Here is a 24,746-nt window from a genome sequence, read left to right on the forward strand (position 1 = left end):
CATGGCAACCGTCTAGTTAGTCTTTGCAGACTTCCTGGTTGTGACCTGCAAACTGGACCTGCTCTACTTCCAGGACTGGGACTGCAGCAGCGCAAATGTCCAATGTGAGATCTTCCTCACAACTTTGCATTTGACCTGAATCACGTCTCATATGTGTTTTGGTTTTCAGATGGCAGAAGAAGCAGATCTTTCAGGGTTGGACGACCTCGGTCCATCAGGACAGGAGGTCCAGCCTCCACCAGGGTTGAGCCCAAGTCCTAATGGGCTCCATCAAGAGGAGGAGGCAGGAGGAGACAAAAGGCTCCAGCATGGGCTCCACAGAGGTAAGCATTTTGATTGATTTGGACAGGAAGTGCTTGTGTTGACTTCGGGAAGAAAAGGAAGCACAGATGATTATGGTTTAAAAATAAAAAAAAGCATTTAAATGAAAGCTTCTTGGTGTAGTTGAGCGCCCCCTTGTGGACTGAAAGATTTATTCATGCTGTGCACTTTGGAAAAGGCCGACACTGTAAGTGTGGACTAGCTGTCAATCATTGCTCTCCACATTTTTAATATATTTGAACATAGAACATGTTGTGCAGTTCTACTATCGTGTAGAAGATGTTTAGGATTAAGATTGTCTTCTCAGTGATTTTCTCCTCTGACAGACGGCAGAGGACACCGAAGAACTGGAGTCCAGAACCCTTCAGGTGTCCATCAAGTGTCTGCCCCGCCCCCAAGCATCTCTGTGAGTAAACACGAGCTTGGCCACAAGGGGGCGCTGCTCAAACTAAAAACCTGACCTGTGCTGTGCGGGTGTCTGCTAAGAGGGCAACCTTGCTGTCCAATGAGGAGAGACGAGAGCGGGCCAAGCGGGTCAAAGCCTTGAGGGACGAGCGGCGGGCCTCGCTGGACCATCGACACCAGTACCTCATCATCAGGCTGATGGATGGCGTACGTCTGGACCAGCAGGAGGTGGAGGACGCGCTTGTGTCAGATGACAAGGTCCTCACACGCTGCCTGCCTGTCGCATTCTGTTGACGACATCATCATTGAAGTGGTTTCTTTAATAACAGTTCAACCTCATCCAAGACTTCTTTGCTGCAAATGGATCCAGGAAGTTGATTTTCTTCTATCAGAATGTACAACAGGTCCTCCCGAGTGTTTTCATATCTCTCTGTTGTTCAAACGTCATCTCTGAAGCAGCTTTTTGATTCCGCTTGCCCTCCAGGACGTGTCCTCTGCTCATCCCTCATCTGTGGCTATGAGGAAACTTTTCCTCACCACAGGAAGTGCTGAGGTATAAACTTCCTGCCACCTCCTCAGTTACATCCCATTGCTTTTTTGTATGGTGATAATAACTTTATTCATTTTTACTGTTAGCCATTAGAAGGCAAGTGTCTCTTCTTCCTGAGGACAACCAAGAAGGCCATCAGCACCGCCAATGTTCACCAGGTCATTAGCGCGTCTCGTCTTGGCATTTTAAAGCAGTCCACTTTGTCAACAAGCTCTGCTTCCTTGCAGGAGGTCAACTTTGGCATGTTGGACAGCAGCGACGGGAACATCCTGAACAGTCTGGAAATGCTGATGTCCAACGTGATGTTACCGGCACTTAGGGCGCCACAGGTGACAAGGGGAGGACACCCAAATGTCCCAAGCAATGTCTTACTTTTATTACGGACCGTGAAGTAACCACAGATGTTTATTATGGACCGTGAAGTAACCACAGACGTTTGTTATTACCCACAGTAAAGTAGTCACAAAAACAAACCCTCATTTGTCCTCAGACGTGGGGCTCCGTGCAGGACGGCATGGCTTGTCCTCACGTCCATGACTTCCTGTCCTCACTGGATGACTTTGTCAGTCACCTGGACTCGTTGCAAGTCAACGTGGCCAAGATGTTCCATCTGCAGCCACTCCAAGTTCCCGTCATCATTGGCCAGCTCAGCAGCCCAGCAGACTACACAGCAGCAGGTAAGAAGGTCAACGTCCCAGACCCACATCAACCTTCAGGCACCGTGATAAGGTACTGTTCTTCAGCCAACGACGGTGAGCTGGTGGAGAAGCTGGAGGGCATGGTCTCAGCGTGGGCCAATCAGATCAGGTGGCTGCTGACAGAGAACGAGCAGATGAGGAAGGAGGCAGATGACGTTGGACCTTCAGCAGAGTTGGATCACTGGAAGACACGCATGATCACCTTCAGCAGGTCTTTTCACGGAGTCCAGCATGCTGCTCGTTGAACATGCAGAATGTTCACATGTGTCTGTATGTCAGTCTGGTGGAGGACCTGAAGCGTCCTCCGGTGAAAAGGACTCTGGGGGTTCTGCAGGTGGCCAAGTCCAGAACGTTACAAGCGTGGAGGGAGCTGGTGGGTCTCCGTGAAGTTGTTAACTGCAGTGAGCTGACTGTGCTGACTTTGTGCTCATGGTTAAGGATGCCAGCATCACGGTGGTTGCCAACGAGGCCAAAGACAACGTGAAGTTTCTCCACACGCTGCAGAAGTTCTTCAAGCAGCTGCAGAAGAGCTCACCGGTTAAAACAAACCAGTAGAATTTTTAACTGCTTGTCAACATGGTTGATGTTTCCATGCATCTCATCCAGGCTCAGATGTTGGAGCACGTTCCTGCCCTGATGGGCGCCGTCAGTATGATCCATTCGGTTTCTGGCTACTATAACACCTCAGACAGGATGACGTCGCTGCTCCTCAAGGTCACCAATCACATGATCAGCGCCTGCAGGAGATACCTGTCACAGGGCACTGCCCACATTTGGGACCTCAGCAGGTATGCGGTCGGATGCAACCAAAGGGGGCGTGTCCTGTCACAACCTCTGTGAGTAAAAATGGTGGGGGTGTGAATGTTAAGGCCCATCCTGCTTGAGCGTATCTCAGAGTGTTGGCGTCTGAAGGCGGCGTACCAGAGCAGCTTCCACGCCGTTCGAGACAAACTGCAAGCGAAGCCAAAAAGCAGACAGTTTGACTTCAGGTAGCTCATTCCTTCATTTAACGTTGATGATGTGGAGAAAATGGCCGCCATCTTTGTTTGCAGCGAGAACTACATCTTTGGGAAGTTTGAGGCCTTCTCCCGGCGCCTGGAGAAGATCGCTGACATGGCATCCAGCCTGGAACATCTGGCGACGCTGCAGCGCATCAAGGTCAACTTGCAGGAGTTGACTCCACCCACCTTTTTAAACATGACTTGCTGCAAATCATCTGGTCACCTCATTGAATGTACCGTGTGTAGGTGGACGGCGTGGAGCCAATCTACACTCGCTACCAGAACATCCTGTCCAGCACCATGTCCAGAACCTATGACATCCTGGACCACCGCAAGTTAGAGGTGAACAAAGAAAGACGACAACAAAGAATCAACGTAAATGCCCTCATGATGGTGATGTTCTCCTCAGTTTGACAGCGACCACGTGGACTTCCAGAAGCAAGTCAAGGACTTGTTCCTGGACCTTCAGGGTCTGTTGGACTTCTGGTTCCATCAGTCTCTGCCTGTGAGTTCCACATCATCATTAAAGCCTTTAAGATCCTACCATTGGCGTTTGCCTTGCAGATGGACCAGATCCTGGCACTGATGGCTGCCTTCGAGGCGGGTCCGATGGCTCATCTGGACCTGAAGCAGAACTACCTGCTCCTGCTGCAGCGTTATGGACGCGAGCTGGAGGTGCTGAAGAAGACATACCAGAGACAGCGGGACAGACCACCTGCCGGACGCAACTTGCCACCGGTACCTGGAGTCTGGCCGTCCAATCAAATCACGGCACACAGAGAGAAGATGTAACATCTGGGTCTGTTTGTCTCTCAGCTGGCAGCTCGGATCTTATGGTGTCGTCAGCTCTTCAGGAAGGTTGAGTCTCCCATGTTAGTCCTGAAGAAGAAGCTGGACGTCCTCAAGGTATGATGTCATGAACACTTATCAACATCTCTACCGACATCTCATCATAATGTTGTCTTCAGGGACCAGAGATGACCAAGGTGATCCGGAACTATAACAAGATGGCCGTGGCGCTGTTGCAGTACGAGCTTGTGCACGTGCAGACGTGGACTCGGGCTGCCCAGCAAGCACCACACTTCCTGAACGCCGCCCTGCTGGTCAGACATGAGAAGGTGAACGTGATGTGTGCTGATGATTTGATGACACCAAGCGGTACTTGATTATGAAGCGTGTGGTTTGATATTTTTGTGGACCTTCTTCTCCAGGAGCTTTTGGTGAACCTGGACCATGTGGTTTTGGAGGTGCTACAGGATGCTCGTTGGATGACCAAATTTGGGGTTGTTGTGCCAAACGCTGTTGTAAAGATGACCTCCAGGGAAGCAGAAATCAAAGCTCTGTATCGTCGGTAAGAACACTTTTCTATGATGATTTATTCCCTCGTCTTTTGGGTGCGGTTCTGTCTACCTGCTTGACTAGCAGAGGCAATCACAACTAATCCTGTCCTGTTGGACCACGTCCAGTCTGCAGGACCTGCTGCAGGATTACAGCCAGGTGCTTGGCCGTATCCCACCTTTGCTTCGCCCACTGATGCAGCCCTTTGTTGGGCGGGTGGAGGCGTCCCTCTCACCCGGACTCACCACCCTATCCTGGGCTGCCCTGCATACCGACACATGTAGGACGGCAAGGACTGGATCACAGTGTGATGAGCGGCCATGTTGTGATCAAACATGCCTCTTCCTGTTCAGTCATAGAAGGTGTGTACATGGCTCTGGCTGAGCTGGATCAGGCCGCCAAAGCAGCTGAGGATATGTTAGAGTGCCGGATCGGGCGCCTCCTGGACGCCATGTCTTCCTGTTGCCTGCTGGTCCTGCCGGAGGACTCACCGATGTCACCTGAGAACTTCCTGTTGGAGGCAGACGTCTCGCTCCACTTTGCCGCCGCTACGCTGGACAGGTAAGCTCTGACAACTCTACTGTCAATCAAATCAGGACCGCCTACGGTTTGTGTGTGTTTTATCAGGCAAAGCCAACAGGTGGAGACGTTTGTGTTTGAGATGATTGAGGAGCTGAAGAAGAAGATGAGGCCAGCGGACACTATTAACCTGGAGGTAGTGCACGCACGCACGCACACACACACTTCCACATTTATGACTTGTCTCCTCCGCAGGGATCATTTCAGTGTCTTCATCCAGATTCCAAACAGAAGACTCGCTGCCTGACTTGTCTCCCTTGTTGTTTTTACAACCTGATTGGTCAACTTTGCCATCTCAACACTGAAGCTCTGGTCAATGGTCAGCCACTCTTGTACACTTCCCGCCTTCTTCCTGTCCTCCATCCTAATTTGTCCTTCTTGTCCCAGCCGTCACGTCCTGCCTGGATGCCCTGAAGAGGAGGCTTGGTGTCCTTAAAACCGGCCAATCCGATGCCACGCCTCTCTTCAAGGCCTCAGTCCAGCTCGCCATTCCGAACATCATCCTTGAACCGAGCCTGGACAACATCCAGGTAAGTGAAAGTCAACTCAAAATAAACGCTCCAATCAATGCTTTGGCCACCTGGTCAAGTCATGTTGTGGAATGGTCCAGAGTATCATCAACAAGCTGGTGAGCACCATCCTGCTGGTGGCCAAGGACATCCCGTTGTGGACGTACTGTCACCTGCACTACAAACAACAGCAGGTAAATGCTTCACGTCTGTTAGTCAATCATGGCGACAGACAATCATGCTCTGCTGTTTAGGTGGAGCAAGCGGCCATGCGAGACTCCAGAGAAGACGTTCCGGTGAAGCCGCCGATGCTCAAACCTTTGGACCGCCAGCTAGCCGAACACAAAGATGTCAGCAGGCATGTGGAATGTGGACTGCATCGTTAGGCCGAGTGGTTCTTTGCATGTCAGGAGAGCGAGTGTGTTTGTGTCCTGTGATTGACTGGTGACCAGTCCTGGGCGTACAGCGCCTTTTCACGCTGTCAGCTGGGATAGGCTCCAGCTCACCCATAACCCTGGATGGATGGTTGAATGACTTCATGATGTTGTGAGCAGGTTGGTGATGCAGCTCAACACCATCGTCTCCTCCTTCAAGTCCGCCACTGTTGACATGCTCAATGCCCTCACTGACTTCTCCACGCTGTGGCACCAGGTCACCTTTGTCCTCTTTGCCCTCCACCCTTGTCTCTGCGACGTGACTAACAGAGAGATGTGTGTTCAGGACCCAGAGGAGGAAGTGCAGACCTTCCTGCGGTCCGAGCCCTCACTGACAGAGTTCAGCTGTCAGATCTCTTTCTACTCGGTGAGTCCGCACCTCAGCATGCTAAGTATCTTAATGAGCTATCAAGCTGCGTGAGCCATCACAAGAACGACACGCTATGCGAGTGAGCATGTTTGCAGCATGATGCGTTGCTGTCCACACAGAGGCTGGCGGTGCAGATTTCGGAGCTCCCCCCGTTCTACATGGTGGGTTCCATCCTCTTCCACACCGAGGACCTGAAGATGGCGCTCTCTCAGGAGTGTCATATCTGGAAACGGGCTTTTGGCACCGCACTCAACCGCCAGGCCTCTGCCAACATGGAGGATGTTTGGGCGTTTGTGGATGGGCTAATGAAGCGTCTTCAGCGTCCAATCACAGACCTTGATGATGTCAGAGGAGCGATGGCAGCCCTCAGGGAGGTCAGACGGCATCATCACTTCACACACTTTGTCTTTGCTGCTTCACCTCCCCCTCCTCCTCCTCTTGCTCCAGCTCCGAGAGGCAGAGGTTCACATTGATGCCACCATTGGCCCGCTGGAGGAGTCCTTCACGCTTCTCAACAAACATGATCTGCTTTTCAAGGATGGGAATGCAGAACGTGTGGACGGGCTCATGTACGCTTGGAAGAACCTCAATGTCCTGGTGAGATGGCATGCTTTTTCCCCCACCATCAAATGTTCCACACTGTGTGTTTTCAAGCCAATGAAGTTGTGTGTGGGTTTTATGGTTCCAGGTGGTCCAGAACCAGAACACTTTAGTAAAGATTCAACCCAGCATGAAAGCTGACCTGCTGGTAGAAGTGCAAAATCTTCACAACCACATTCAGACCTTCTGTGTTGAGTACAACCATCGGTATATTCTCGGTCCAAATCCTTGCTGTCCTCCAGCTTTGGGCAGAGGTCTAACATCATGAAGTGTCTCCCAGGGGTCCTGGTGTGGAGGGCGTGGCTCCAATTGAGGCCAACGACCGTTTGCAGAGCTTCCAGGCTGAGTTTGATCAGATCTGGAGGAAATTCACCTCGTGCTCCGGAGGGGAGGAGCTCTTTGGACTTCCAGTGACTGGTAGATTTCATCTTCGAGCTGACGCCCATGTCCTTCCCATCCTCTGAGATTTGGTCCTGATTCTACAGAGTATCCTGAGCTGCAGAGGATCAGGAGGGAATTGACGATGCTTTCCAAACTCTACAGTCTTTACAACGCTGTCATCGTCAGCGTGGCCAACTACCATGACCTCCTGTGGGCTGACCTTAATATTGAGCAGATTAACAACGAGCTGCAGGACTTCCAGAACCGGTTATGACCTTTAAGAGCAGATGATGGCATCCATACACTTCAAGACTTCAATTTGGGCTGCTAATGAAGGAGCAACAATATTAACTGACCTTCTTGTCCTCTTGTTCCGAGTGTTCAGGATCCGGAAGCTTCCAAAGGCGCTGAAGGATTGGCAGGCCTTCAAAGACCTGAAGAAAACCATTGACGACTTCACAGAGATGTGTCCTCTGCTCGCCATGATGGCCGATAAGGTAAGGTTGATTGAACAAAAACAGCGAGAGGTAGAGTCCAACGTTTGGTGTATTCTGCAGGCCATGCTGCCCAGACACTGGACTCGACTCAGTGAGCTGACAGGTCACAGTTTCCACGTGGACTCTGACTCCTCTCTCCAAAACATCTTGGCTGCTCCACTATTGACATACAAGGAAGACATTGAGGTAGTAAGACCGCACGTAAAAACCTTTGTTCAAATAATGTCAACTATTTTTGTCAGGACGTGTGCATCGGTGCTGTGAAGGAGCGCGACATTGATGCCAAACTGAAGGACGTGATAGCCGAGTGGGGAGGGCAAACGCTCAGCTTTGCCCCCTTCAGGACGAGAGGGGAACTGCTGCTCAGAGGAGCCGACACCGCTGAGAAGATCTCCATGATGGAGGACAGTCTGATGGTTCTGACTTCACTGCTCAGCAACAGGTACCTAACCCAAACCCTAACACCAGCAGAACGGAGCACATTTTGTTCTGCACCCTGCAGGTACAACGTTCCCTTCAAGCCAACAATCCAGCTTTGGGTCCAGAAGCTGTCCAACACCTCAGAAATCATTGAGAAGTGGTTGTCCGTCCAGAACCTGTGGATTTACCTGGAGGCCGTGTTTGTGGGGGGCGATATTGCAAAGCAGCTGCCTCAAGTAGATTACCAAGTGACCAAGTTGCAGTATGCTAATTGCTAAGCTAACTAATGTCTTCAACATTAGGAGGCCAAACGCTTCCAGAACATAGACAAGTCGTGGCAGAGGATCATGCAGCGAGCCCACGAGTTGCCTAACGTGGTCCAGTGTTGCGTCGGAGATGAGACCCTGAGCCAGGTAAAGATGCAGAGCCTGTACACTTAAATTTGCACCTCACATTGTTCTTGAACCATCTGGTCGTCTTCTGGTCTCCAGTTGCTTCCTCACCTGCTGGAGCAGCTGGAGCTCTGTCAGAAGTCTCTGTCTGGTTACCTGGAGAAAAAACGTTTGGTGTTTCCGCGCTTCTTCTTTGTGTCTGACCCCGTCCTGCTGGAGATCCTGGGCCAGGCGTCAGACTCACACAGCATCCAGGTAACACAGTTGGTGCTGATCCACTAATGTGTTTTAATTAACTCATGCTCATCATTTCATCCTGTCAGCCTCACCTGCTAAGTCTGTTCGACAATGTCAACAGAGTCGTATTCAGCGAGAAGGCATATGACCAGATTGTCAGTTTTCAGTCTCAAGAGGGTGAAACCGTGGAGCTGAGCCAAAGTGTTTTGGCACAGGTTAGATGCAGAACGGCTGAATAAACCAGAGGACACCAAACTTTACTTTTTGGTTCTGTTTTTCAGGGCAACGTGGAGGTCTGGCTGGGCCAGCTCCTGGCCTTTGTGCAGCAGACCCTTCACTCCATCATTCGCCGAGCCTACCAGGCTACAGGTGAGCCTGGTCTAACGCTTGTGGAGTTCCAGTCCACATTTCCTGCTCAGGTAGGCTTGCTGGGAATCCAGATGATCTGGACCAGAGACGCGGAAGAGGCGCTAATCCTCAGCAAGTCAGACAGGAAGGTGGGCTTTTATTTTGAAGGTAAGGGGTAAGTGAACAGCTCCTCACTGTTCCTCGATTGTTTGGTAGATCATGCAGACAACCAATCAGAAGTTCCTGGACCTTCTCAATGAGTTGATCGACATGACCACCCGGGATCTGAGCAGGAATGAGAGGACCAAGTATGAGACGCTCATAACCATTCACGTCCACCAGAGGGACATCTTTGATGAGCTGGTGGGAACAAAGATGAAAAACTCACAGTGCGATTCGACAGAGGGCCAACATCATCTCCATCTCTTCCATCAGGTCCATCTCAACGTGCGGTCTGCGTCAGACTTTGAGTGGCAGAAGCAGTCGAGGTTCTATTTCCTGGAGGAAGCTGACAAGTGTGTGATCCAGATCACAGATGTGGAGTTCACCTACTGCAATGAGTACCTGGGATGCACGGACCGACTGGTGATCACACCGCTCACCGACAGGTACACATGAGCCATGACCAGAGGACACCTTCTGGTCCAGTCAAGTGAAGCTGTCTGCACATCTGTCCAGGTGTTACATCACTCTGTCCCAGGCCCTTGGCATGAGTATGGGCGGGGCTCCGGCTGGTCCCGCAGGAACAGGTGATGCAGACTTTGGTAGCAGCTTAGATTCTTGTCAGAAATCGTTACTTTCACTGCATCTTTTGCCTCCAGGAAAGACGGAGACCACCAAAGACATGGGCCGCTGTCTGGGGAAATACGTGGTGGTTTTCAACTGTTCTGACCAGATGGATTACAGAGGACTTGGCCGCATCTACAAAGGTGAGCAAGAGAGTCAGGTGATCAAGCTTGAAGCAACTAGAACATGTGGTCACTTATGCAGGTCTGGCCCAGTCTGGGGCCTGGGGCTGCTTTGATGAGTTTAACCGCATTGAGCTGCCGGTGCTCTCAGTCGCTGCCCAGCAGATCTACATCGTCCTGCAGTGTAAGAAGAACAAGAAGATGCAGTTTGTCTTCACTGATGGAGACGTGGTCAGCATGGACCCTGAGTTTGGCATCTTCCTCACCATGGTAATAGACTTAAGACAACATCAGATCTTACTGCTGTGATTTGCCTGTGATCACCTGTATGCTTTGTATTCTCCAGAACCCTGGTTATGCCGGTCGTCAAGAGCTGCCAGAGAACCTCAAGATCCAGTTCCGTACGGTTGCCATGATGGTTCCAGACCGAGCTATTATCATGAGAGTAAAACTGGCCAGTGCTGGGTTCCGAGACAACCAAGTCCTGAGTCGCAAGTTTTACACCCTCTACAAGCTGTGTGAGGAGCAGCTGTCCAAACAGGTCAGAAGACAAAAATGATGACATAACAACTGTCAATGTTTTATCAGTCGTTTCAGTTGCTTTCTTGTTGCCGTGACGCCAGGTCCATTATGATTTCGGCCTGAGGAACATTTTGTCAGTTTTGAGGACGCTGGGCTCCGTCAAGCGGTCCAATCCATCCGAACCAGAGAAGACTGTGGTCATGAGGGTCCTAAGAGATATGAACCTCTCTAAACTGGTGTGTCACACATGCAAGATAGTACCTTGTAGCGATGAGCCATTAGTCAAAGTCAGGCAGATGTTATTAGTCTGTGTCCTTAGGTGGACGAGGATGAGCCTCTCTTCACAAGTCTGATCAACGATCTCTTCCCTGGCATCGGTCTGTCAAACCTTGAACAAGTTCCTGATTAGACGAACATGACCCACATTCCATGTGTCTCCTTTCCTAGTTCTGGATAAAGCCGGCTATCCTGACCTGGAGTCATCCATCCAGAAACAGTCTCAACTTAACGGGCTGATCCCCCATCCTCCTTGGATCCTCAAGCTAGTCCAGCTCTACGAGACACAACGTGTCCGACACGGTACCTTGTTGAGGTCAGAACATTGATATGTCAATAGTTGCTTATTGGCGGGCTCGTGCAGGAATGATGACATTGGGTCCGAGCGGCGCCGGGAAGACGACCTGCATCCACACTCTGATGAAAGCCATGTCGGACTGTGGCGCACCACACCGAGAGATGAGGATGAACCCCAAAGCCATCACAGCCTCGCAGATGTTCGGCACGCTGGACGTCACCACCAATGACTGGACTGATGGCATCTTTTCCACTTTGTGGCGCAAAACTTTAAAGGCCAAAAAGGTTGGATGAAGCTCTTAAAAGGACAGCGTTGGCGGTATTGCTAACTTGCTGCTTGGTATTGCTAACTAACTGCATGTGTCAGGGAGAACATATCTGGATCGTGCTGGATGGACCGGTGGACGCCATCTGGATCGAGAACCTCAACTCCGTTCTTGATGACAATAAAACTCTAACCCTGGCTAATGGAGATCGAATCCCCATGGCACCCTGCTGCAAGGTGGGCTGACACTACTTCCTGTGCAGACAAGAAGCGAACGTCCGTGATGCTGTTACTGAGTCATCATGTCTTGGTGCCTCTAGATTGTCTTTGAGCCACACAACATTGACAACGCCTCGCCGGCTACGGTGTCCCGCAACGGGATGGTGTTCATGAGCTCGTCGGTGCTGAGCTGGAGGCCCATCTTGCAGGCTTGGTTGCAGAAGGTACCGGAAGAGCAAGCTGATGCCCTCAAAGTCTGCTTTGACACCTGCTACCAGGAGTTGTTGGATTTTGTGTCCACTGCTGTGACTCCAAAGATGGCAGTGCTGGAGTGTATGTACATCAGGCAGACAATCGACCTTCTTCAGGTGAGACGCAATCGCACAACATAACAGATGGCAACGTAAGCTAAAATATTTTTTCCACATGGATTTCAGGGTCTTCTCTCCACTGCAGAGGAGAAACAGAGTTGCCGTGGGAATGTGGGTCGACTGTTTGTGTTTGCTATCATGTGGTCTCTGGGAGCGCTGCTGGAGCTGGATGACAGGGCCAAGATTGAGGACTTCATGAAGGTTTGTGAGGTTAATTTCTTCAGTCAGCCATCGTTACAAATTACAAATTAAACCTCCTAGATGAAGAACCACAGCTGGTCTCTGGACCTGCCACACACTCAGGACGAGCAGACCATCTTTGAGTTCACTGTGGTTGAGCAGGGACAATGGGAACACTGGTCCACCAAGGTCTGTGCATGGATACACTCCTCTCTGACAATAACGCTAACCAGGTGACATAGCAATGCCATCTTCTTCCTGATCCAGGTCCCCGAGTACATCTACCCCAAAGACCACGTTCCAAACTACTCATCCATTCTGGTTCCTAATGTAGACAATGTGAGGACGGAATTCCTGATGCAAACAATCATGAAGCAGCAGAAAGCAGTCTTGCTGATTGGCGAGCAAGGCACAGCCAAGACAGTCATGATTAAAGTGAGCGTAGCATTAGCAATCAGGGTTAGCTTACCCTAGCTTACATGAACTGGGAAGTAATCTTGTCTGGCTCCCCCTACAGGGCTACACCAGCAAGCTCAACCAAGAGATCCACCTCACCAAGACACTGAACTTCTCGTCTGCTACATCTCCCAACATGTTCCAGAGGACCATTGAGAGCTTCATTGATAAGCGAATGGGTGCGACCTACGGGCCACCTGCTGGCCGGCGAATGACTGTCTTCATTGATGACATCAACATGCCCGTTATCAATGAGTGGGGAGACCAGGTCTGCTCTGTTTGTTTAGCACAAAAATTGACTTATTAGGTCCTTCTGTGCTTGAAGTCTTCTTCCTGCCCGTCCGCCCAGATAACCAATGAGATTGTGCGTCAGCTGATGGAGCAGGCAGGTTTCTACAGTTTGGACCGCCCAGGAGAGTTCCTTTCTGTTGTTGATGTTCAGGTAAGCTCAGGCAGGTACTTTTCAAAACTTTTTAGGACAGAGTAATCTAATCTTCTTTGCCAGCTGGTGGCGGCTATGATCCACCCAGGTGGCGGCCGTAATGACGTCCCGCAGCGCCTGAAGCGTCATTTCTCCATCTTCAACTGCACACTGCCCTCCAACTCGTCCATTGACAAGGTGTTCGGGACCATGGCTCAGGGTTACTTCTGCCTAGAAAGGCAATTCCTCGCCCCCGTGTGTGACCTCGCCGCCGCCCTCGTGCCCACCAGCAGACGGGTGTGGCAGGCAGTGAAGGCCAAGGTCAGGGCTTGTCTTGTCTCCACTTGATACTTATATTCCTGGAAGTAATACAGTGATGTTCGTGCAGATGTTGCCGTCTCCTGCCAAATTCCATTACATCTTCAACCTGCGGGACCTGAGCAGAATCTGGCAGGTAAACAAACGCTGGGCCCCTCGGAGAGAATGCAGCTGCGGGCAGTATGAATGTTCACGTGTATCATTGTGTTTCAGGGCATCCTCGCCATCACGTCGGATGTTTGTAATAGTGTGGAACTCCTTGCGGCGCTCTTTCACCACGAATGTAGCCGAGTGCTTGCTGACCGCTTCACAGACTACAGCGACACACAAACCTTCAACGACCTCCTGGCAAAGGTGTGTGTGTGTGTGTTATACTGGTAACAATTTCTTATTGTGTCCGTGTACACAATCAGATTACAGTAGAGGATCATGGAAAAGCTCTGACTGAGGACGCTCAGTGGAACAGCAGCTTTGTGGACTTCATGCGCGATACTCCTGAGGCAACGGGAGACGAGCCGGAGGATTCCGTCTTGGAAGCTCCAAAGGTGAACTCACCTGTTGTCAAGACACAGGGATCACTCTTGATTGTTTATCAAGCGTGTATCATTGACAGGTGTATGAGCCAATCTCATCGCTGGATGCTCTGGCGGAGCGCCTGTGCGTGTTTCAGCAGCAGTACAATGAGGCCATGAGGGGCGGCGCCATGGACCTGGTCTTCTTCAATGTCAGCCTGTTGTCATGGCAATGTAGTTGGTGGCTGTATTGATGTGCTTCACAACAGCTGCTGTCTCCCATTTCAGGATGCAATGATCCACCTGATGCGCATCTCTCGGATCCTGCGGACACCCCAGGGGAACGCCCTTCTGGTGGGTGTCGGTGGTTCAGGCAAGCAAAGCCTGACTCGGCTGGCGTCATTCATTGCAGGCTACCAAACCTTTCGGATCATGCTGACGAGGTAACATGTTACATGTTACTGGCACCTGTTGAGATAATTAACGCTACTTCTGTGTGCATGTGGAGTGCAGGTCGTACAGTAGCACCAACCTGCTGGAGGATCTGAAGGTTCTCTACCGGCTTGCGGGCCAGGAGGGAAAAGGAGTCACTTTCCTCTTCACTGACAACGACATCAAGGATGAAGCCTTCCTGGGTACAGAACCTGGATGCACAGCCAGTCTGCTTTCTAACAGAGGTGTCCTAATGAGCAGTGATGACACACTTCCTGTTTTCCTCAGAGTACATGAACAACGTCCTGGCCAGTGGCGAAGTGTCTAACCTGTTTGCTCGAGACGAGCTGGATGAAATAATTCAGGGACTCATTCCTGTCATGAAGCAACAGCAGCCTCGTCGACCTCCGACCCCGGAGAACCTCTATGAATTCTTCCTGTCTCGCGTGCGCAGCAACCTGCACGTCGTCCTCTGCTTCTCCCCCGTGGGGGAAAGGTTTCGGACTCGAGCCTTGAAGGTGAGTCATTGTGTGGAATATGCCACAAATGGGATTATACGCCGCATGAGCTGTGACCTGCTCAGTTCCCAGGCCTGATATCGGGCTGCACCGTGGACTGGTTCCAGCGCTGGCCACGGGACGCCCTGGTGGCTGTATCGCATCACTTCCTGTCTCAGTACCAGGACCTGCACTGCTCTGAAGAAGTGAAGCGTGGTGTGGTGGTCACCATGGGAGCCTTTCAGGTAGTCCACAGTATCCAAAGTCATTTGAAAGTAGAGAACACGCTGATCATAAGACCTCTCTCTCTCTCTCCTCAGGATTCGGTGGCTGAGAAATGCGCTGAATATTTTGAGCGTTACCGCCGTCAGACATTTGTGACACCCAAATCCTACCTGTCCTTTATTCGTGGCTACAAGGTGGTCTACGCTGAGAAGGTGGCGCATGTCAGCACGCTGGCCGAGCGCATGAAGACGGGTAGACTGCCGGCCAGGGCTTCCACCTAAATGTGAGCATGGTGTATGTCAAAATGCTTGATTCTTTGTTGTTGTAGGTCTATCCAAGCTGGTGGAGGCGGAGCAGTCGGTGTCTCAGCTGTCCGAACAGCTGCAGGTGAAGGAGCAGGAACTCGCTGTCGCCTCCCAGAAGGCAGATGAGGTCTTGCAGGAGGTCACTGCCAAAGCTCAGGCTGCTGAGAAGGTCTGACTTGGAAAAGTCGTCTTCACTCTCATTTTGGTGGATTGTCAGTGGATGCTCCTGTGTTCCAGGTCAAGCAGCAGGTGCAGAAGGTAAAGGACAAAGCTCAGCTTATCGTCAATGAGATTGAAGTTGATAAAAGTGCAGCAGAGTCCAAACTGGAAGCGGCGAAGCCGTCGCTGGCGGCAGCTGAGGCAGCATTGCAGGTGTGACCCGCTTTGAGCTACCTTTAGACACTTTAGGCCTTAGAAGCTTCTACCAGTCTTGTTGTGTCCACAGACGATCAAGCCAGCAGACATTGCCACAGTGAGGAAACTTCAGAAGCCACCGCATCTTATCATGAGGATCATGGATGCCGTGCTGCTGCTCTTCCAGCGGAAGGTGGCCGGCATTCACACGTTGACCTCCAAGCTGCACTCAAACTCAAGACTGACCTTGTACATCTTGGCATCACTCGAGTTCAGGTGGACACGGTCGTTGCTGATGCTGAGCGCCCTTGCCCTCGTCCGTCCTGGACCGAGGCCATGAAGCTGATGCAGAACTCCTCTTTCCTCAGCATGCTGCTCAACTTCAGCAAGGTCACACCCACCATCACGCCAAGAGCCTAGTCTACGCCTACATAAATATGAATTATGTCGCTGTCTTTATGCAGGACTCCATCACAGAGGAAGTAGTGGAGCTGCTGGCGCCTTACCTGGAAATGGATGACTACAACCTGGAGTCAGCCAAGAGGATCTGCGGCAACGTGGCTGGACTATGCTCATGGACGCAGGCGATGGTGGACTTCTTCTCCATCAACAAGGAGGTCCTTCCTCTGAAGGTACATGCGGTTCAGCACCTGCCGGGAGAAAGGTACAGGAAACGCTTATGTAATGATGTCTTTGTGTGCGCATGCTAACAGGCTAACCTGGCGCTACAGGAGGCCCGCCTCCTGGTGGCTCAGACTGAGTTGGCTCAAGCTCAGGAGCAGCTGGATGCAAAACAGCAGCAGCTGGATGCTGTGCAGGTAACCATGTGACATCCGTCAATTCAAAATTGCACAGTGATAACTCTTATCTTGGTAATCGAACCGGACTATAGGCACTCTATGATGCCGCCATGATGGAAAAGCAGAACCTGGAAGATGATGCATCTGCGTGTCGTCGTAAGATGGCCAACGCAACGGCACTCATTGACGGCCTTGGAGGAGAAAAGGTAATCGAGCATTGGTCCTGTTTTCCCGTGTTTCTTCTTGCCGAGGATCTTTCCCTTCATTTTCCGGTCGGTGTCTTTCAGGTACGCTGGACTGCCAGCAGTGCCGGCTTTCAGACGCAGATCACACGGCTGGTCGGGGATGTCCTGTTGGCCTCTGGCTTCCTGTCCTATGCGGGACCCTTCAACCAGGAGTACCGTAGCCTGCTGCTGGAGCTGTGGAAAAAGGAACTGAATGACAAGCTCATCCCCTTCAGCCCAGTAAGATCAGACGTCTGGTCCGCCGTATGCTCCGCCTCCTCAGATAACAAAAGATTGGTTCTTAATCTACCCCCAGGATGTGAATGTGATTTGTCTTCTGGTGGACAACACCACAGTGAGCGAATGGAACCTTCAAGGTCTCCCCAGCGATGACCTGTCCATCCAGAATGGTATCGTGGTAACCAAGGCTGCCCGCTACCCGCTGCTGATAGATCCTCAAGGTCAAGGGAAGGCATGGATTCAGAACAAAGAGCAAGCTCAGAACCTGCAGGTGAAGACGAGGGACGTTGTAAATGAAGTTAAAGCATTCCTTCATGCTCATAAATGCATTTCTCACCTTTCTCAGGTGACGTCTTTAAACCACAAATACTTCCGCTCCCACCTGGAGGACACTTTGTCTCTGGGGCGCCCCCTACTGCTGGAGGATGTTGGTGAGGAGCTGGACCCCGTCCTGGACAATATCCTAGACAAAAACTATATCAAGTCTGGATCCACTTACAAGGTACCGTACGTCAGCGACATGAAATCCAAAAACTCAATTTGTAAAATTTTGTCAATCCAATGTCCTCTTGCAGGTGAAGCTCGGTGACAAAGAGGTGGACGTGATGAAGGGCTTCACCCTCTACATCACCACAAAACTGGCCAACCCTGCCTACAGCCCAGAAGTCAGCGCCAGGACGTCGGTGGTGGACTTCACTGTCACACAGAGAGGTCTGGAGGATCAACTACTGGGACGCGTCATTCTTCTGGAAAAACAAGTGGGACCTGAAGCAACTCAACATCTTCTATCATTGTATGTCTTCACTGAAATGTTATCTCCTGCTTGCTGTGGTCCCGCCAGGAGCTGGAAGCGGAGCGTCTCCAGCTCCTAGAAGAAGTGACGTCCAACAAGAGGAAGATGCAAGATCTGGAAGACAGTTTGCTCTTCAGGCTGACCAGCACTCAGGGCTCTCTCGTGGAGGACGAGTCTCTGATCGAGGTGCTCAGGGTCACCAAAACAACCGCTCAGGAGGTACGAACTGTAACACGAAGTGATGGTGGTGATCACATGATGCTAGGGGGATATATCAATATCTTGTCTTCCAGGTGAGTGAGAAGCTGTCCATCGCTGCGGATACAGAAGTCAAGATCAACCAGGCCAGGGAGGAGTACCGACCCGTGGCCACTAGGGGGAGCATCCTGTACTTCCTGATTGTGGAGATGTCCCTGGTCAACATCATGTACCAGACATCTTTGCGTCAGTTCCTTGGGCTCTTTGACTCATCCATGTGCCTCTCTGCCAAGTCACAGGTCACCTCCAAGCGCATCAGCAACGTCATCAGTTTCCTCACCTTCCAGGTGACCTTCACACACCCTCTCACGTGAACCTGAAATTTGCATAAAAAAGTGTTGGTCCCACCCACAGGTACACTGTTACACAGCTCGAGGGCTCTATGAGGAACATAAGCTCCTCTTCACCTTGTTGTTGGCACTGAAGGTCGACCTGCAGGCCAAGAACATCATGCACTCTGATGTTCTGACCTTCGTCAAAGGTTAGAACATCCTCTTCCTCCATTCTTTAGCGAGGTTACATTCCAGTGGTTGCTTTCTTCAGGGGGTGCCTCTTTGGACCTCAACTCTGTGGAACCAAAACCACGCCGGTGGATCCTAGATCAGACCTGGCTCAACCTTGTCCAGCTGTCCAGCCACTCTGCTTTCTCCAATATCCTGACCCAGGTACGATCCATCAGCGGGGGTTTGCAGCAGGCCAAAGCCAAACACTTCCTGTAAGTCTGTGGTGTTCCAGGTGAGCCAGAACGAGAGGGCCTGGAAGACGTGGTTTGACAACCCGGCCCCAGAGGACGCCATGTTGCCTGATGGCTACGAACAGAAAATTGATTCTTTCCAGAAACTTCTTCTTATCCGCAGCTGGTGCCCGGACCGAACCATTGCTCAGGTCTGCTATGAATCACTTGGTCCAAACTGCGTACCAGTGCTCTGTCATGATGATTTTTCTTTCATGCTTCTGCAGGCACGGCGCTACATCGCCCAGTCTATGGGTCAGCAGTATGCCGAATGTGTGGTTCTGGACCTGGACGCCATGTTGGCAGAGAGTGACAACAGGACACCGATGGTTTGTCTTCTCTCGATGGGTTCCGACCCAACAGAGAACATTGAGAGACTGGCCAAGCAGAAGGTGGTCAACATTATTACTAATTACTCTTGCTCCTAAGTCTTCACACTTTAAATCATTTCTTGATGGACCTACAGGGGGTACCATGTCGTCCCATCTCCATGGGGCAGGGCCAGGAGGTCCATGCTCGCAGGCTGTTGTCAAACAGCATGATGGACGGTGGGTGGCTCCTCCTCCAGAACTGCCACCTGGGATTGGACTTTCTGGACGAGCTGCTGGAGACAGTCACCTTGGCAACAGCAGAAAACGTCCACGGGGACTTTAGGCTCTGGCTGACGACAGACGTACACCCGAGGTGAGATGCCGGTGTGGACCGTCAAGCCGAGTGCCTGTTCTGGTGGTCTTTGTCTTTGTTTAGGTTCCCTATCAGTTTCCTTCAGTCATCCATCAAGTTCACCAACGAGCCTCCTCTTGGTAAGAACATCCTCATTGAAGAACACAAACACATCTTTCAGTTTTTTTCACGTTCCCTTATGATTCCTGATCAGGCATGAAGGCGGGTCTGAAGAGGACCTTCAGTGGCGTCACTCAAGACCAGTTAGAGATCAGCAGCCTGCCTCAGTGGCGCCCCCTGCTGTATGCTGTTGCCTTCCTGCACACCACAGTGCAGGTAAGTCTTGTCTCATTTTGTCTCGCCACAGTCACAGTGTGCCTGACTTTGACCTTGAAACACCAATGTCAGGAGCGTCGGAAGTTTGGTCCCCTGGGCTGGAACATTCCCTACGAGTTCAACCAGGCCGACTTCACATCCAGCGTGCAGTTTGTCCAGAACCACCTTGACGAGCTGAATGCCAAGAGAGGTGTCAACTGGAGCTGCCTGCGTTACATGTTGGGTGAGACATTGGCAGCCCACTGTCGCCCACACACATCCACACCCACCTGACTTGTGTTCATGTTGCCTTCAGGTGAGGTCCAATATGGCGGCCGTGTGACAGATGACCTGGACAAACGTCTACTGAACACCTTCACTCGGGTCTGGTTTGGCGAGAACACGTTTGATGACACATTCTGCTTCTACCGAGGCTATGGTATCCCCGCCAAGGCCAAGACGGTGCAGGAGGTCTTGCAGCACATCGAGGCCCTCCCCTTGGTTGACTCACCTGAGGTCTGGACACACCCACTTCACCTGAGATGGACGTTTTAAGTCTTCTGTGACGCACTTTTCTGTGTGCAGGTGTTTGGACTCCATCCCAATGCTGACATCACCTACCAGAACAAGCTGGCCAATGAGACGCTCAGCAACATCATCAGCATCCAACCCAAAGATGCAGGGGGCGGGGCTGGGGAGACGCGGGAGGTCAGCGTGCAGAGGTTAGCCAATGAGATGCTGGACAAACTGCCGCTCGACTACGTGTCACATGAGGTAAGAGTTGATTGGTTTTCCTGTTTGTCACATGATGATGCTGATGAGGCTACGTTTGAAGGTCAAAAGTCAGCTTCAGAAGATGGGTCCTTTCCAGCCCATGAACATCTTCCTCCGACAGGAAGTAGACCGCATGCAACGAGTCATCAGCAGCGTCCGGAGCACACTCACTGACCTCCAGCTGGCCATTGACGGTCAGCCACGCACACACATGCATCATCACACACACAGCGTAACATTAGGTCCCGCCCCCTTTTATCGCAGGCACCATCATTATGTCTGAGGACCTACGTGATGCTCTGGACTGCATGTTCGACGCTCGCATTCCCAGCGCGTGGCAGCGGCTCAGCTGGGCGTCAGCCTCTCTGGGTTTCTGGTTCAGCGAGCTTCTGGAGAGGAACCAGCAGCTTGCCAGCTGGATTGGGGTTGGGCGACCCCAGCAGTTCTGGCTCACGGGCTTCTTCAACCCACAGGTGAGTCCAGTACGATGATGGACGCCAAAGTATGGATCCTGATTGGTTGTTGATATTGGAAGGGCTTCTTGACCGCCATGCGCCAAGAGACAACACGTTCCAACTTGTCCAGGGGTTGGGCCTTGGATACCGTCACCCTTAGTAACGATGTCACCAAGCTGATGAGAGAGGATGTGTCGGCTCCTCCCCCTGAGAATGTGGGTGGAGTCTATATTTATGGCCTCTTCTTGGAAGGGGCTGGATGGGACCGACGTGGCGCCAAACTCACTGAAGCCCCACCCAAGGTGAGTGCGCTTCATCGCTAAGGTAACAAGAAACAAGCACATTAACTCCCATGAGCCTCTCTGCTGCCATTAGGTCCTCTTTACTCCGCTCCCCGTGGTACACGTGTACGCCTTAAACTCGGCCAACGTGGCTGACGGCAGCCATCAGCCGGGCGGCGGGGTCTGCTTGTATTCGTGTCCACTCTACAAGAAGCCTCGCCGCACTGACCTCAACTTCATCTTCTCGCTTCAGCTGAGGAGCGTGCAGCCGCCTGAGCACTGGACGCTGCGCGGCGCTGCCCTGCTCTGCGACTGCAAATGACCCCGGCCACTGACAGAGCACGGACGTCGGTCGAAGGAGAGGAAGTAACTTTTTGTAATCATTTAGTCCTGTGTGTCATCTTGTAATACCATTACAAAGGCACAGCGAGTCAGGGCGGCTACTGCCCCCTGCTGGTGTGCATTATGGCAAACGTCACTGAACAACAAAAATATTGTAGAATTAAATTAAAGCATCAGCGGAAAAATTTACAGTACTTTTCAAAAGTAGTTAAAAATAATTGGCAAAGAGTGAAATGGATGCCTTAGACCTTCCATTGAGTTTTGTTTTTTTGAATCAAAATGTTTAATCATCATAATTAGTAGCAAGTCGGTGAATTTGTAGATGATCAACTTTTATTTTATTAAGTACATTAAAAAACAGTTGATTCATCAAAGAACAATTATGTATTTGAAGGCACACGTGTTAAATGAAATTCAAGTCAGTCACATCATTGTCATTTCAGTTGATTTATATATTGCTTTTATTATTAAGCAGCCTTTAGCTCCATGCTAATGCTAACAGAGCGCATCCAAGAAGTTGTGATCACACATCAACAAAAAGCCTGATTTGTTGCCTGCAGGTCCAATTTATTCATCCTCACTTTCGCTTTCATCGCAGTACACAAACGGACCCCCTCCCCGTGTTGTTTTCCTCCAGCGGGTCCGAGCCATCGACATGCACAGCCAGCGGCGGCGTAAAAACAATAGTGTTCTTGTCAAAGTCAGCACAGTTGCTGATTCGATCAAGACTGTCTTGAAACTCTCACCGGATCATTTTGGATCTCAAACGTTCTGCCTGCCGCTCGCATCTTTCAATCAGATGAGTCCTTCGTCTCCCTCGTGCGTCCTCCTTCCTCGCTCTTTGCCTCCTTGCTACGACAGCTGCTTCATGTCGTACACAGGAACCTCGGACTCCTCTGCCCCACCTTCTGCCTTAGTGGCATCTGGGGTGTTTCGACGGCCCTTTGGGGGTGGGACAGGTGCGCCTCCCTCGGCGCCCTCAGCCCCTTCCTGGCCCTCGGCCACAGTCCTCTCCTTTTTCAGGTTGAGCTTGGCCGGGACGCTCTTGGTGATGGTCTGCTTCAGCTTCTCGCCCGACTGCCGAATCTTCTCACGTCTTTCGGCCGTCACAATGCGCTCACCCAGCTTGTTGACCTTAGTGCCGAGGTTCTCGCGAGTCTTGCTCATGTTCTCCTTGGAGAAGGTGGCCTTGAAGCTCTCGATGCGCGTTAGGCCAGTCTTCTTCATGCGCCCGGCCGCTGTCGAGTCCGCCTCCTCCACCACCATGTACTCCTCGTCCGAGTCGGGTGGGAGCTCAAACTTGTTGGACTCGTCCTCGCCGTCAGCACCTTGTTCGGCTGGCTCATTGCCTGGCGTGACGGCCCTCACCTCTTGGTCACCCTGAGAAACAAAAAAGGCGGAAGTTGTGAGCCAAGGTCCTTTGTTAACCTGGCGAGCATGTTAGCACGAGCATCCCATTTTCTAGATTGGCTGGCGACCAATCCCAGGTGTAGGCCACCTCTTGCCCGAAATCAGCTGGGATAGCCTCCAACATACACCGTGACCCTGATAATGGATGGACTTGGATGGATGGACAAATGGTCGCACCCCCCATGAACACACAAAGGTCAAGTGTGCTAGCAGAACAACGTTAGAACACAGCCATTTGGACAAGACCTCATGTGCGAGAGAAAAAGGGCTTGGTGGCGAGGATGTCAGAGTGGCGTGCGCGTCTTGATCCCACCTCCCTAAATAAAGTTCAGCAGCTGTTAGTGAAGCTCAGCACTGGGCTGCAGGAAGCTAAACATATCGACTAGCAGCCACGACGCAGGGCGATCAGGTTTCATTGGACCCGAAGTGCAAGTGAATCCCTTGTTCATGTGGCGTGATAGAACTTTGCTCCACTTGCTGGCCCTCTCAGTGATGGAACTGATGCTAAGCTAACCAGTCATGAGCACATATCGCCTTTTTGTGAACTATTAATACTTCCGGCTAGTATGCTAGCATCATCCAAATAACCTTTTAGGATTTAAATTATTCAGCAGGGTTAAAGGTCATTATGTCATGCCCCCCCTCTTCTCTGGACCTGACCAGAGAGTGGCCGACCACTAAATGGACTGAGAATAACCTGTTCTGTCTGGGTTCAGCTGGTTCTGTCACTTGGTTAGAGGAGCTTATCTATGACATCATCCCTCCAAGAATGACTGGAGGGAAAAGTCTAGTGGGACTTAAGATTTGCCATGATGACGTCGTCATGGTGACCAATGTAATGTAGACACATCAGATGATCGCAAATCGTGCGGGATCATCTGGATGCTTCCGAAAGGAGAACCACGGCCTCCACGCAATTTGAGCTTGTGTCCAAAGGAGGAACCTACCTGATAGATAACCACCCTGAACTTGTTCTTGGCCAGGAGGTCTCCCTGGGTGGCCTCCACCTTCTTCACGCGAAGATTCTGGTTCTCCACACGGACCCGCACGTCCTTGATGTGTCTGCTGACCTTGCGGGTCTTCTCCAGGAGCCTCTCCACCGTGCTGCTGCTGGCCGCGTGCTCCATGGTCAGCTTGAGCACGTTGGCCTGGATGCTCTTCACTGTGCTCTCCAGCTCCAGCTGACGCTCTTCCATGCGCTGCTGGGTCACCTGCACGCTGTCCATGAGGCCCGCCACACGCTCCAACAGCGCCACGATGCTTCCAGAGTCATCGCCGCCCAGTGCTTTGTCGGCCATGTTGGTATGCGTTGGAGCCGGCTTGACCCGCGAGGACAAACGACGGAGAGAGAGTGTGGGAAGAAGGATCAGGGAGACGAGAGAGGAGTGAGCGGACCTCTACAGTGGGAGGCCCACCCCAAAGTGGGCACATGGATCAGCAAACTCCACCCACCGCTGGCAGAGTGGGTGGGATCATGGGTGTAAAAGGACAGCGAGGGCGGGCAGGTGTCCACCTCCAGTGAGGTAGAAGAAGAAATTACATGGACGTCAGACAACCATTACAACAAATGATCACCACGGATCCTAAAAATAGCATCCACGCCACCCGCCCACCTACCCCCCTTTGGGTCAGGCCAACGGAAACCCCCTACGCCATCCATCTGTCAGCGTCACCTTTTCACTCTGCGGTCCTAATCCCGCCCAGAGTAGTGTTCCACCTTTGTGGCTCCTTTGGGAATGTTACTGCAAACAAAACCTTCTGGACTTTTGCCAGGGCATGGTTCTAGAATGCTTCCAGAACCGGGAAGGCATTTGGGCCAA

The 24,746-nt window shown here is 51.6% G+C and overlaps 2 protein-coding genes across 2 annotated transcripts; one reads left to right on the forward strand and one right to left on the reverse strand.

Annotated features, from left to right (window-relative positions):
- Positions 1 to 260: 260 nt before the first annotated feature.
- Positions 261 to 21,634, forward strand: LOC131109154 (dynein axonemal heavy chain 5-like). Its single transcript, XM_058060819.1, has 96 exons — positions 261 to 323; positions 648 to 702; positions 755 to 984; positions 1,056 to 1,142; positions 1,211 to 1,279; positions 1,363 to 1,434; positions 1,504 to 1,605; positions 1,767 to 1,953; positions 2,020 to 2,185; positions 2,254 to 2,347; positions 2,413 to 2,511; positions 2,581 to 2,762; positions 2,844 to 2,963; positions 3,027 to 3,132; positions 3,222 to 3,317; positions 3,385 to 3,480; positions 3,540 to 3,713; positions 3,792 to 3,881; positions 3,944 to 4,099; positions 4,187 to 4,326; positions 4,442 to 4,593; positions 4,667 to 4,874; positions 4,941 to 5,028; positions 5,088 to 5,211; positions 5,280 to 5,422; positions 5,503 to 5,595; positions 5,656 to 5,759; positions 5,956 to 6,052; positions 6,122 to 6,202; positions 6,325 to 6,579; positions 6,653 to 6,802; positions 6,894 to 7,012; positions 7,086 to 7,222; positions 7,291 to 7,453; positions 7,572 to 7,683; positions 7,744 to 7,869; positions 7,926 to 8,125; positions 8,186 to 8,339; positions 8,406 to 8,516; positions 8,595 to 8,750; positions 8,819 to 8,947; positions 9,014 to 9,229; positions 9,297 to 9,443; positions 9,516 to 9,688; positions 9,759 to 9,829; positions 9,902 to 10,009; positions 10,071 to 10,258; positions 10,335 to 10,529; positions 10,612 to 10,746; positions 10,830 to 10,887; positions 10,958 to 11,089; positions 11,151 to 11,368; positions 11,451 to 11,585; positions 11,669 to 11,935; positions 12,005 to 12,139; positions 12,206 to 12,307; positions 12,386 to 12,553; positions 12,636 to 12,842; positions 12,924 to 13,016; positions 13,080 to 13,316; positions 13,384 to 13,449; positions 13,527 to 13,667; positions 13,727 to 13,858; positions 13,927 to 14,037; positions 14,114 to 14,268; positions 14,339 to 14,460; positions 14,546 to 14,775; positions 14,841 to 14,999; positions 15,075 to 15,231; positions 15,308 to 15,453; positions 15,522 to 15,656; positions 15,730 to 15,831; positions 15,915 to 16,028; positions 16,103 to 16,270; positions 16,352 to 16,456; positions 16,531 to 16,644; positions 16,726 to 16,902; positions 16,979 to 17,173; positions 17,249 to 17,404; positions 17,478 to 17,660; positions 17,744 to 17,914; positions 17,989 to 18,240; positions 18,308 to 18,434; positions 18,497 to 18,618; positions 18,689 to 18,838; positions 18,914 to 19,078; positions 19,153 to 19,370; positions 19,434 to 19,489; positions 19,564 to 19,685; positions 19,758 to 19,908; positions 19,981 to 20,180; positions 20,250 to 20,438; positions 20,500 to 20,632; positions 20,703 to 20,911; positions 20,974 to 21,195; positions 21,269 to 21,634. The coding sequence occupies exons 1-96, from the start codon at positions 261 to 263 to the stop codon at positions 21,494 to 21,496; spliced, it is 13,854 nt and encodes a 4,617-aa protein (XP_057916802.1). The 3' UTR covers positions 21,497 to 21,634.
- A 274-nt stretch (positions 21,635 to 21,908) lies between these two features.
- LOC131108850 (caveolae-associated protein 4a-like) lies at positions 21,909 to 24,383 on the reverse strand. Its single transcript, XM_058060245.1, has 2 exons — positions 23,874 to 24,383; positions 21,909 to 22,896 (listed from the first exon to the last, which is right to left on the reverse strand). The coding sequence occupies exons 1-2, from the start codon at positions 24,222 to 24,224 to the stop codon at positions 22,369 to 22,371; spliced, it is 879 nt and encodes a 292-aa protein (XP_057916228.1). The 5' UTR covers positions 24,225 to 24,383; the 3' UTR covers positions 21,909 to 22,368.
- Between the last annotated feature and the right edge of the window lie 363 nt (positions 24,384 to 24,746).

This window comes from Doryrhamphus excisus, chromosome 21 (assembly GCF_030265055.1).
Source record: "Doryrhamphus excisus isolate RoL2022-K1 chromosome 21, RoL_Dexc_1.0, whole genome shotgun sequence".
NCBI classification, from domain to species: Eukaryota; Metazoa; Chordata; class Actinopteri; order Syngnathiformes; family Syngnathidae; genus Doryrhamphus; species Doryrhamphus excisus.

What these genes read in the sequence shown, in the direction of transcription:
- LOC131109154 (XM_058060819.1), top strand. Translation starts at nt 261, where the DNA reads ATGGGCTCCATCAAGAGGAGGAGGCAGGAGGAGACAAAAGGCTCCAGC. An exon ending in CGGACACTATTAACCTGGAG is followed by an intron (nt 5,029 to 5,087) that starts GTAGTGCACGCA and finishes TCTCCTCCGCAG; the next exon opens with GGATCATTTCAGTGTCTTCA. An exon ending in CATACAAGGAAGACATTGAG is followed by an intron (nt 7,870 to 7,925) that starts GTAGTAAGACCG and finishes TATTTTTGTCAG; the next exon opens with GACGTGTGCATCGGTGCTGT.
- LOC131108850 (XM_058060245.1), bottom strand. Translation starts at nt 24,224, where the DNA reads ATGGCCGACAAAGCACTGGGCGGCGATGACTCTGGAAGCATCGTGGCG. An exon ending in TCAGGGTGGTTATCTATCAG is followed by an intron (nt 22,897 to 23,873) that starts GTAGGTTCCTCC and finishes TTTGTTTCTCAG; the next exon opens with GGTGACCAAGAGGTGAGGGC.